Here is a 12,697-nt window from a genome sequence, read left to right as displayed (position 1 = left end):
TTTATCCTCCTTGCAATTCTGGGAAGTAGATGTTATTATTGTTCCCATTTTACAGATGAGGAGACTGAGGTTGATTGAAATTTAATGATTTGCCCATTTGTCTAATAAGGAATGAATCCCTTTCCTTTTATTTTAGTCAGCAGCACGTTTTTGAGAAGAGAGGTAATGAGAGACCAGGCAAGACCTTAGAACCCTGGAAATCATATCACTTGTATAGGATTTAAATACTTTCCTGCATTATGTACTTGATTCTGCCAAATCTCTTTTGATTCATCTGTAAGACGAGGGGATTAGAATTGGACCAGATAGTCCCTAGGTCATCTCTAGTTCTAAAATTCTACAATCCTGGACTCTGTGAACTGGCCTTCTGCAACCTAGAAAAGTAAACGGTTGAGGGATAAAACCAATCATCGTATGTAAGGCAGAGATCATGTTTATGACAGTAACTCTTCTGTAGTGCTTTATTGCTTTATAAAGTGCCTTTAAAAAAAATAACAGTCCTATGAGAGAAGGATGGAAAAAATTATCCCCATTTCACAAGGGAAACTGGAGGCGCTGTGCCATGAAATAACTTCACTTCTGTAAGCATCAAGACTAGTACTCACACCCAGGTCATAGATCTGGTTTAATCCCCGCATTTTGTAGGTAAGGAAACTGTGTCACAGTTAAATGAGTTGTTTAAGATCATCCAGGTAAGTGACATCTGACTCCAGATCCATCCATCTCACCCTTATCTCTTATTCTTGTTCTCTTATTATTCAAGTCCAAAGCTTTATCCATACTGTTCCTCAGCTGTAGCAGAGGGTTCTTAACTTGGAGTCTGTGAACTTTAAACAAAAATTTTTTTTCTAAGTATTGAAATATCATTGGTTTCCTTTGTAGTATTATGTGGTTTCTTTATGCATTTGAAAATTTTTTGAGGAGTCCAGAGGCTTCACCAGACTGCCAAAGCAGTTGATGACCCACAGAAAGTTAAGAACACTTGAATATAAAAGATCTGCATCCACTTCCCATTTATCCTTTACTGTGAGTCTGTGGAATGGTTGTGAGGAGACAGGCTGAGGAACACAGTAAATGTCACTGACAAGGTTGGATGAAGGTCTTTTAATTCCACTTAGCCTTTCAAGCTACCCACCTCTCCCCTCAGTTCCATCCTCCATCATAACCATTGTTGTCCACCTTTCTCCTTTCCGGTTACTCGAACCCCTGTAGAGTCCACTCAACTTTCAGCATGCACTTGGCGACTAGGCCACAATGGCCACATGTGGTGATTGTCGCAGATTCCCTAGTGTCTATGTCTTGGCATGTCAGCTGTTGACCCTATTGGCTGCCCAGCAGCTGTAATCAACGATGGATGTATGCAGTGTGAGATCATGATACTTGCCTGCCAGTGGGGGTGGACAGGGACATAGGCTAGAGTTCACTGACCTCTCTTTACCTCTTGAGCTTTGAAGAAACACAAGATAGTTGACTCAGTTTATAGGTTATGTTGACTGATCTTTTGATGGATACATTTTGCTTTTGAAGCAAGACACTCTTTCTGATTCTGGAAATAATAATAAGTCCACTTACCTTTGCACCTGATCCCTTTTGTTAAAATGAGTCCAGAATTCACCTCAGATAAGATAACTACCTGAAATCCCTGAACTTCTCAGCAAAAAATATCTGAGGGGGTGAAATGGGATTCTTTATTTTTATAGGCTTGAGGGATTTCACAGCAGGCTGGCATTCCAATAATATTAATTTCATTAAAGCTGGAATGTGGGGCTACATTCCTCCCCTGAGAGGCTTGAGGCATGTATGTGGGTGGATGGATTGGTGCAGGAAGAAGACTCCTTGCCCTGCAGCTGAACTGAAAATGGGAAGGCGTGTACTGTGAAAGAAGCATTTGGACATTCTCTGACCAGCTAAGTGAAGTTGGCCCTGCCTGGTTGTCCAGAATCCTTAAAACTGGAGAGAGTCTTCCCACACAGCCCCTACTTGGGTTCTTCAGGGCCACTCTGTCAGTTTTGTTTTGTTTTTCCCAATTCTCCACTAAAGCAGAGAAACAAACGAGCAGATAATGACTTGAATTTGCATTTTTCCTCCTTCAAGGATGCCTTTGAGAGGCTGCTTTCTTAGGATGCCTATTTCTGCTCCTCTCTTCAAGTCTTTTTTTTCTCTAAGCCTTATTACTGTACATGCCCTCTTTCACAAGGAAGGAGTGGATAGGAAAACACAGCTTGATTTTCCTGGGGCTAATTATTAGAATACAGACAATTTCCTCCTTCTGAGGCCTGAGACTGTTCTTGGGCATTCTTTCTGAAGAGGTTGGAAAACAAACTTCAAAACACTCATTACTGACTGAATTACAAGTTTCTTTCCTCTCCTGTGACTTAGAATCATAGACTTTTAGAGCCGTAAGAGATGTTAGAGACCATTATAGATGAGAACTGGACCTGCCCAGAGTCTTACAGATCTGATGCCTTGAGCTGACTCCTAGAAGCAATGGCATTTCATTGATAACTTTTACAAATTTTCTGTCTTCTGACTTTCTTCATCCTTAAGCAGAAAGTGGAAAAAAAGTGGGAGAGGTGTGGAGGTTATAGGGGAAAACAATATGGAAGCGGTAGAGTAGAGAAGAAATCATTCCTAATGTGCCTGCTTTTGTTGAAAGCCAGGCTAAAAAAAAAAAAAAAATGTGCATTGTTAGCAGTCAGATTTGCTACTGAGAGTTCTCACTAAATGGTCCCTTACTGATAGAAGGAATGTGTGTTATTAGATACTGGTTCACTTTGGTTTAGATAACATTTCTTTCTCTCTCTCTCTCTCTCTCTCTCTCTCTCTCTCTCTCTCTCTCTCTCTGTCTCTCTGTCTCTCTGTCTATCATATATGCCAAGTGCTCTGCTAGGTGCTAGAGGTATAAAGAGGAAAACAATTCTTGTCGTCAAAGGACTTATGTTCTGCTTAGGGGAAAACAAACATAAGTAAATATAAAAAAAAACCATACAGATATAGGATGAATGGGGGCAGTGGGCAGGAGTCGTGTAGGAGGAGGTTAGCTTTGAAGGAAGGTGGGGCTCCTCAGAGGCAGAGCTGAGGCAGGAGTGCATTCAGACTTGAGGACAGGCCCCTGGAATGGAGTAAGAAATAACAAGTACACTAATTTGGCTGGAATTGGTAAAGGATTTTGATTAATACGCTTAGGAAGGTTGACTGCAACTAGATCATCAGGGACCTTTAAATACGTCCCCAAAGGTTTCTGTTTTTTCCTAGAAGTACCTGGAATCCCCCAATAGCTTTTGCTTCATAGACAATCAGGCTCTCTGTCTAACTACATTGTAGTTAACCACTACGTTGATATCAGCATTTGCATGACCGTTAGCCATGGAGTCTATGGCCTTTCCTTAGAACTAAGCTAACCAGCCCACTTACCAAACCTGTGACATTCTTTTCCATAAAGCTAGGGTTCTGCTGTCATATCTGGTCACACCTTCACCTCAGAGTACATTCTCCAGTTATCTGAGACCAGGTATAAATTTTGTGACCTGGATTTAGGAGACTCCCTTTCCTCCTCTGTAAAGTTGGATCATTAATAAATTACCAATCTTACAAGGTGGTTGAGAAGGATACACCTTTATAAGAGTATTTGTATCTATAAATATGAGAAAAAACTGTTCTAATCATACAAGGGCTTTTGTGTTCATGTTATTTGTGTTAGTTCACTTATGAATGGGCCATCTTTATATAGAATTTGTATATATTTTGAACTGGGTCAGAATCAGAATTTTAAAACTGGATAGGAACTTTGAAGTGCCCCAGGCCACCCCTTTTCTGTTACAAACCATTTTTTTTTTTAAAGTTTAAAAAGCTGGAAACAGAATTAATATAACTTTCCCCACTTAAGGAATATTTTGGTAGATCTTGTGGTCATTACCCCTGGCTGACTTAGGATCTGTGACATTTTCTGATTTGGGGTATTCCCTCTACTGACATAGACTCCTTTTGGGGTTTTCTTGGCAGAGATATTGGAGTAGTTTGCCATTTCCTTCTTTAGCTCATTTTAGAGATGGGGAAACTGAGATAAACAGGGTGAAGTGATTTTCTGAGGGTCACACAGCTAGTAAGGGTCTGAGGCCAGATTTGAACTTAGGAAATTGAGTCTTCCTGACTATTCACTGTGCTACCTAATCTGAGCCCTCCACACCAGCCAGACCTTCCAGCTGTTGTCTCTCATTCTTGTTACATGACCAGCTCACCTCCATTTCCCATTATAATTGTCTTACTGCTTCCCAAGGGCTGCTTACACCCAATAGGTGCCTTGTCATTTGATCCTCTTACTTTACTGATAATTTTGCTTTTACCAAAGTTGTGGCCTTCTCAAAAGATGGCACCAGCTGGAGAATATTGGTGAAAAAAAAATGGGGTATTGAGCAATTTAAGATATTTGAAGGCATTGCTTGGTTTTCCCAAATGTCATCCATCCTGATCTCATGAACTTAGCTCATTGTTTATCTGTAATGTCTCTTCAAAATATGTGTATATGTTTTAGGAGGGGACCAGGCTACTTACTGGGCCACTTATCCAGCAGCATATCATAGTTTGAGGAATACGTGTTTCCTGTTCTTTTTGTTTTTCCAGTGTGGATATTTAGACCTCTTTAACCAACTCTATAATAAACGTTGTCTTATTCAGCTCTACAATTAAAGTTCCCAACTAGCCACAGTATACCAGGAGATACTTTGATAGCGCTGACAACTATTTTTGTTAACTTTGCAGACAATGAATACATATTCATGGACCTAGAGCAAAAACTCAGCAAATACTTTCTGAAGGACTGGAAGAAAGAGATATATAAAGTAAGTTCAAGGTGACTGGAACTTGGAAACCAAAGGTTCAATGCAGGAATAGGCCGTTTGGCAGAAGGTTTGAGATCTAGGTCTTCTTAGGAGGATCATCTAATAAGCATTTATTAAGCACAAAGGAGCCACTAGGAACTGGGGAGCACTGAGAAAGTTGCTTTCTCAGGAGGGTTTAAGTTCTGGCCAACGTATACTCAGTGGCTAGAATGCCAGGCCTGGAGGTTGGCAATATTCATCTTCCTGACTTCAAATTTGACTTCAGACACTTCCTAGCTGTGTGACCCTGCACAGGTCACCTAACCCTGTCTGCCTCCATTTCCTCATCTGTAAAATGAACTGGAGAAGGAAATGGCAAACCACTCCAGTATCTCTGCCAAGAAAACCCCAAAAGGAGTCACAAAGAGTCAGGATTGAAAAGAACTGAACAGCAAACAACATCACATTGTACCAACCTGAAAGACCTGACTACTTAAATTTCTACCTGCTTTCATAGTCACACCTGAAGTTCTGGCTTTATGTGCAGTCAGAAAATATTCATTATGAATTTGCTATGTGTGTAGGGTGTATCTGAGTTTAGACAGTTCTGCATTTCATAATTATTTTTGTCATTCAGTTTGTCATGGGTTTTAAATTTGTGTGTGTGTGTGTGTGTGTGTGTGTGTGAGAGAGAGAGAGAGAGAGAGAGAGAGAGAAGATATCTGTTTAAGTAAAGAAAATTGGCTTAAATTTAGTTTTAGAAGAAAGGAAGGAAACTAGTGGAGACAATTATTTCGGCAAAGTATAAGAGCACAAAATTGAAAATGGCAAGGGTGGGAGGAGGTGTGTGATGTTGGGCTGCTGATATCCATAGCATGAAAGTCATTGGGATGATTCATTTTTTTCTCTAACCATTCTTACAGGGAAATGAGAAGTCCAACCCTCCTTTTGTTGCCTTTTTCAGAGTGCAATACTATGTGGAAAATGGGAGAATTATAAGGTACTTATTATTTATATATTCATTATCTGTTGGTTTATTTTGACATTCTTTTTTTAATTTTAAGAAAGCAAGTAAATACTCATTTCTGTATTCATTTATAAAGGCCTTTTCAGTAAGAGTGAGAGGCTAGGATTCTATGAAAGTGAAGTAGAAGCTGTTTATGTATCTTTAAAGTTGGAGCTTACTCTGAACAGAAGAAAATACTTCATTTGGTTGTGGTTTTTGGTGCCATTTAGTTTCATCAAACTGGAATTTGAAGGTGCTTGATTAGTACATGACTAAACCTCAAGACCTGGGTAAACTTAATCTGTATTTCAGTTAAACACACACAAACCCTCAGTGGCGTTGGGTGGAAATGATTTTCTTCTCCAACCAAGCGGCACCGGTGTTCTCTGCATAGCTGCTCATAGCCACAGACATTTGCCTTTGGCTCCTCCCCTGTTAGCCTGAAGGGATTATACATTTGAGTGGGTTCCATTCACATAGAATAGGGGCTGCATTCTAACTGAACCTCTCCGTTTCTTCCTAGCAGAACAAAAGGGCTTTTTTAGTGCTATCATCCAGGGCATTGTGTGAATATTATTCAAAAGCTAGAAGCATTTTCATGAGTTTAAGACTAGCTGGACCCTCCATCCCTGCCCACTCCCTTTCTCCTGTCCTGTTTAAACTGCCCTTGGGTGGTGTCTCCTTCGACTCTTGTTCCACCTAAAACATTTCTAACCAGGAAGGGGGCTATTAAACAGCAGCAGCGCCCAAGAAAGCCTTGGTTGGAAAACTTGTAAAAGCGACCTACTGTGCTTCTGCCCCTTCCGCCTCTGGTGTGATAAAATGAGGATGAGACAGAGGAAAAAAGAAAACTAGCAGTTTGGGGGGATGCCCTCAATTCAGTGCAGCAAAGCCTATCTCAGGGGTCTGCCATGAGCTAAGCCATTTTGCCAGGAATACAGAAATGGATCAAAGTAAAATCTCCTTCCTGAAGGAGCTTGTAATGGAATATAAGGAATGAGATGTGTTCTCAAAGGGGATACAATTGGTAATGTGGTAGCTGCAGAGGAAAGGTATGAATTTAGGAGGAAATAGAAGAGGGAGAGACCACTTTCAGCCAGGGGAAAGGGGAAGGACTTCTCTGGGGTGGCCACTGAGGATGGACAGAGGAAGACCTACCTGTATGAATGCACCAAGGTCAGAACACGCTGAGGAATAACTCTTCTAATTTGTCTGGAATGTTAGACTTGGTTAATAAATTAGTGTGAAATAAGACAGGAAAGGTATTTTGGAGCAAGATGTCCTCAAGGACTTTGAGTTTGAATACACTGACTTTTGGCTTTCCAGAGTGGTTTGGGGAAGTAGAATGGCAGCTCGGCCTATTTTAAAGTGGGCAATGACTCACAAGAGCTAAGAACAGAAGACAGGTGGCATTTGCCCCTGAATGCTAGTTAAAGTCAGCCCACTTGCCACCCTCAAAAGTGCCAAGCATGACAGTAGTCCTCAAGGCAAAAGTTGTAAAGCATATTCTGACCTGTATGGCCACCTCTTAGCTATGCAATATTAATTACAGGAGACTGAAGGTTAAACTAGTCAGTCAATAATTTTATTAGGTTCCTGACAGATGCTAGTGATATAATCAGAACGCAAGGGATTGAGAAGTAGAAGTAAGGAGTAAGTGTAATTTGGGGATTTGTTCGGTTTGTGTTTTCACGTAGAAATTTGGAAGGAGAAACCTAGGAGAGACATGGGATGGTAGCTTGAGGGAAAAATAAGGGCCAAAGGTTTTTTGGGTTTTTTTTTTTTAAGGATAGGGAAGAGTTAAACCTGTTTATTGTCAGCAAGCAAGTAGCTATTAGATAGGGAAGAATTAAAGATTAAGGAGGGTAGAGTGGATGATTGGTTAAAGGAAAACTTCAGACTTACCTGGTGGACAGGAAACTAACTGGTCATGTGAACAAATTCCAAAGGGCATTAGGAAAAGCCTCTGTATGCAGACTTCTCCCCAAAGGGTGTTTTCTGCAGGCCTCTGGGGGGGAAAGGTCAGGAAAAGAAAAAAAAACCTTTAATAGAGTCAGAGTGATGTAGAAAGTGAACAGACCGCTGGCCTCAGAATCAAGAGGTTCACATCGGAATCCCAGGTTCACTCCTTGGCTGGGTGACCTCAAATAAGAACCATACCATGGTATTTCAGTATTGGTTGCTAGTCTTAACAGTACTGGCTGAGCCTCAGAATTCACCAAATCAATACAAGGTAATTGATCAGAGAGTGCATGAGCACATGTGGGACCAAGAAGGACTTCATGGAAAAAATATTTGAGGCGGATTTTGAAGGAAACTGCAGAAGTGGGGAGGGAAAGCATCCCTTGTGCCAGGGACAGTCAGTGCATAGGAAAGGAGACAGACAGTAAATGGCATGACATGTGAGGGGGACTGGACTCAGCAGTGTACAAAGGGCAGGGGCGGGTAGGTGAAAGAAAACTACGTAAAGGTAGGTTGGAGCCAAGTTGTAAACAAGCTTTGAATGCCAAAATAAAAGTTTATCTTCTAGAGATAATATAGAGCCAGGACCATGGCATGGTCAGTCAAAACGGGCTCAATCACTTGAGTAACCATTTGGAGGATAGATTAGAGAGAAAGGAGCCTTGTGTTAGGGAGATCAATTAGAAACCATTGCAGGTGTCTGTATGACCAGTGGCAAGTCTCTGAGTCTGTGTGTCGGCCCTGTGGATAGAGAGAAGGGGAAGGCTATCATGAGAACTGAAGGCCAAATCCCCAAGAACTGGCAGCAGTGACTGGAAGGATAGTGATAGGGAAGTTATAAACATGAGCTCTTCTACTTGTTATAATTTTATGATGATGATTATGCAACTTGTAATAATCCAAAGTAAACATTTCATTACAAGTACCTACGGTTGTAGAAATGACAACAAGGCTGATGTTCTTGGGATCAAAGATCTAGAACTGAAAGGAGCCGCATGGGCCATCAAGTCCACACTTAGGTTCTGAAGAGGTGCAGGGTCCCAGAGGACCCAGTGTCACACTGTTAGTAAATGGCACAGTCAGGATTCAAACTTGGGCCTTCCCATTCTAAAAACCAACCCTGTTTCTTAATGTCTACTGTGATCATTGTACCAGACCAGTTTGGGATGAAGAAATAAATATGATCCATATCCTGTGCCCCAAAAGAAAATAGCCTCCAGTAACTGAGATGATATAAACAGACGTGTGTGTGTGCACGCACACACACATAGATGGCCTGGATTCCTGCTATGCTGGTTCAGAGCAGAGCTCCCCTTTAGGGTACCCTCTGCCCACAATATGGTAGCCTATGGCCCAGGCTCAGCTATGGGGCTGCCTTGGCACTTGGACATCATCACACTCAACTGTTTGTATTTTCTCCTTTTGTGTTCTAGTGACAAGGTGGCAAGACGTCTATACTACCACCACCTCAAGGAACAGGTGCTGAGGTCCCAGTGTACCCACAAGGAGGAAGTCTACTTCCTGTTGGCTGCCTATGGACTGCAAGCAGACTTGGGCAACTACAGAGAGACTACCCATGTGGGGAAATACTTTGAACCTCATTCCTACTTCCCACAGTGGGTAAGATTTTCCTCTCTATGTATAAGGTAGCTAGGTGAGGCCTGCTGTTCAGGGACTGATAAAATTTCCTTTCCACATTTCCGCATAATTGTACCTTTGTTAACCCTTTGCTCTTTGGATAATTACAGTAACATGTGCTTGGAAGTGTAAATGAGGTAAGGAGAAGAGGCTAAGGACAAAGGCAAAATATTGGAAAACAGATAAATTCTTGTACTCATTTTTAAGCTCAAGATATTTTAAGTTGACCTCATTGTTATTCCTATTTTTTTTTTTAAATTGGGTGCTCTGTCCATTTATAAAAGAGCATGTTGTCAGAGGACCTGAGTTCAAATGTTACCCAACACTAACTTTAGACAAGTCACAACCTTCATCTAACTGTTCATCTAACAGTTTGGGATGAAGAAATAAATATGATCCAGATCCTGTGCCCAAAATGATAATAGCCTAAGTGGTCTCTGAGCTCTCTTCCATCTGTCATAGGATGAGGATGATGCTTTTTTTCAAAGAATTCATGATGTATAGGTATGAGGTTTCTGTGGACTCCACACATAACTTATTCCTATATTTTTCAACATTTAACCTCATGCCTTATTTCCTTCTTCTTCTTCGATTTAAATAAATGGAAGGCATTGTACAGGGTTTAATGGAAAGAATTCTAGGTTTGTAGTCAGGAGACCCAGATTCTCATCCCTACTCTGCCACTTGCAGACAGTCCCCATGGATGAGTCATTACGTAGTCAGTGAACAGTCATTATGTAGTCCAGTCAACTCTCACAGTTGACTGGAAACTGAGTAAAGCTGATACAAACATATTTTATAAGATTCTGTCTCTGTCCTCAAGTGACTATCTTATTTAGTTTAGGGAATGCACAGAAGAGACAGACAGATAGTAGAAAGTAGCATACTTGATTCTCAGTAACAAATAAGTGATGTGGATGAGAAATCAAATGGGGGCTTCCTGGAGGTGGTGGGACAGGAATCATAGAATATTAGTACTAGAAAGGACTTTAGATCATTTAATCCATTCTCCCTATTTTACAAATCTGAAAACTGAAACTCACAAAGGTAATAGCCATATTCAGATGCCACATAGCTGCTTAGAAATAAATAATAAAAATTTAAAATGGAAAAAAAAAGTCATGAGGCTAGCAAGTAATGGGCTAGAGAGATCACTGGATTTTGACTAAGACCTGAATTCAAATTCCAGCTTTGCTTTTTAGTGCCTATTCATTTTTGGTTAGGTTACCTCACTAACTTGGGCATCGGATTTCTTATCAATAAATGTCAGAATTGGCCGAGGTAATCTCAAAGGTCCTTTTCAGTGCTAAATTCTGTGATCCTGGGCCTTAAAGGAAAGGATAGAATTAGGCAAGTCAAGTGGGGTGGGCCAGGAAGAGAAGACAGCTGCTGACCTGGCATTCTTTCTGTAGATTATCACAAAAAGAGGGAGGGATTACATCCTAAAACATGCTCCAGAGATTCATCGAGAGCAGCAGGGGATGACCACCAAAGAGGCTGTGTTGAAGTTCATCAAGGAGTCCTGTCTGCTGGAGGATGTGCCTGTTCATTTTTTCAAGTTACAAAAGGTTGGGCAGAACATGGGACATCTTTAATCTGTCATCTGCAAGTAAATCAGGGCTCAGCCCTGAGAGGCTATGGTCCTTTTGAATGTCTCTCATCTACCAGGAAGCAACAGTGTTTATACAAAGGATAGGGCTGTTAGCTCATGTCTGTTGTTTTGAAGTCTTTCCATTTCTTAGGGATGGGTTCTAAAATGCTGTATAGGTACTCTTGGGTGGGGGGCTGGGGGGGAAAGCATATGTTTGGTTTCCATTAAAATTCTGTTCTCAAATTCAATCAAATGTTGATGAAATGAGATTATTCGATTGAACAAGGTACTTTCTAAACCTTAAAAGGTGCTTTCCAAATCTTAAATAGTTCTCTATAGAAATTAACTGATCCAGTCTCCCTATTTTCAGGTGAGGAAACTAAGGCTCAGAAATGTGATGGGACTTATTAATTATTGTCTGTCATGAGCGAGGTTACCTAGGATTTGGTTGATTCCTCCTGGCAAAATCATAAAAGATGATAGGAAAATTCCATTGTGATTCTTAAAAAGTTTTATAACAAAAGAACTCCAAAGATTTCGACCCTACCATAGGCTTAAATGGAGGTAAAGTGATATGGGGGGAGATACATAGAGTCAGCATGAAGATGAAAGGACTAAGTGAATGTATGAGAGGGGACTTTCCTGGCCACAGAGACTCATTTCTTGCCAGTAAGGGAGGAACCTACCTAGGAAAATCTTGACCTGTACACCTTTAAGGGCTTTGGATCTAGGGCAGACTCAGAATCTTACTGAGTTTTTATTGATTCTGTAGACAATCCCAAGCAGTTTTCTTCTATTCCACCAATCCCAGGGGGGACAAGAGCTGTCTGTCTAGTAATGACCAGAAGGTACCTGTGGCTTGTTTCTTCATTTTCCAGAATCCCCACTCGTATCTCATTTTACTCTGATAACAGTCATGAGGGGAGGGTATCAAATTCTCTGAGGGATGGTTGGGGGAAATAAATTTCAGGTCTGGCTTCAAGCCTAATGTTAGTTTAACCTCTCATCTGTCATACCTCTCCTCCCTCCCACCTCTGTGCTTTCTCTCCACCAATATCTTTTCCTCTTCATTTGACTCTAGGAGTTTTTTCAGGAGGTGAGTCCATGGCTCATGAGGAAGGAATGCCTAGGATCTGTTTTCAAGGCTATATAGTATAGTGGCTCTCCAGGGAGCCCAGAGGCAAGTCCAGGGTGGCTTTGGGGTGATCTAATCACAGCCTGCATTTGCCCTGTTGGTACACTTCAATTTCCTGGGTGATCCTGTCTGCCAAGGTCCTTCCCATCAACATTGCCTGTGATAAAAGCAGATTGGGGGGTGGGGGTGGTTTATGCTTCTTAAATTAGGCTGGGTGATGTAATCAGTTCTAAGAGGCTAGAGCCTTGGCAATTATTGTTTGGAAGAGCTGGGCATGTTGGTTGGGTGAATAGCCACAGGCATTTGACAGACTTACGAAAGAGGCTCCAGATCAGCTTGTTACGTCTTGCTTTTCCTGTGGGTGGATTTGTGGAGCTGGCCTGGTTCTTAGGGAGGCTGCCCAGATGGATCTCTTTGTAATGTTTGTACCCACAGTCCTGGCCTATTCCCAGGCCAGATGGTGGCAGTTGTGTTAGTGAGTATTGAAACGGCTGTGTTCTTATGTGAAGGCATGAGCAAGGTGTATCCACTGGATTGTCCTGTTAGGA

General features: G+C 41.4%; 1 protein-coding gene across 8 annotated transcripts in view; it reads left to right on the top strand.

The window, feature by feature from the left end:
- The window catches only part of FRMD1 (FERM domain containing 1), a 102,161-nt gene that overhangs the window by 73,541 nt on the left and 15,923 nt on the right, over nt 1-12,697 (top strand). For all 8 annotated transcript variants that reach the window (XM_072643922.1, XM_072643917.1, XM_072643923.1 and 5 more), the window contains 4 exons: nt 4,759-4,838; nt 5,741-5,817; nt 9,219-9,405; nt 10,836-10,991. In XM_072643922.1, coding sequence (XP_072500023.1) covers nt 4,759-4,838; nt 5,741-5,817; nt 9,219-9,405; nt 10,836-10,991 — 500 coding nt within the window. The remainder of the gene's footprint in view (nt 1-4,758; nt 4,839-5,740; nt 5,818-9,218; nt 9,406-10,835; nt 10,992-12,697) is intronic.

This window comes from Notamacropus eugenii, chromosome 2 (genome assembly GCF_028372415.1).
Source record: "Notamacropus eugenii isolate mMacEug1 chromosome 2, mMacEug1.pri_v2, whole genome shotgun sequence".
NCBI classification, from domain to species: domain Eukaryota; kingdom Metazoa; phylum Chordata; class Mammalia; order Diprotodontia; family Macropodidae; genus Notamacropus; species Notamacropus eugenii.
Note: the sequence above shows the minus strand (reverse complement) of the source record. Positions and strands in the feature narration are given on the sequence as shown.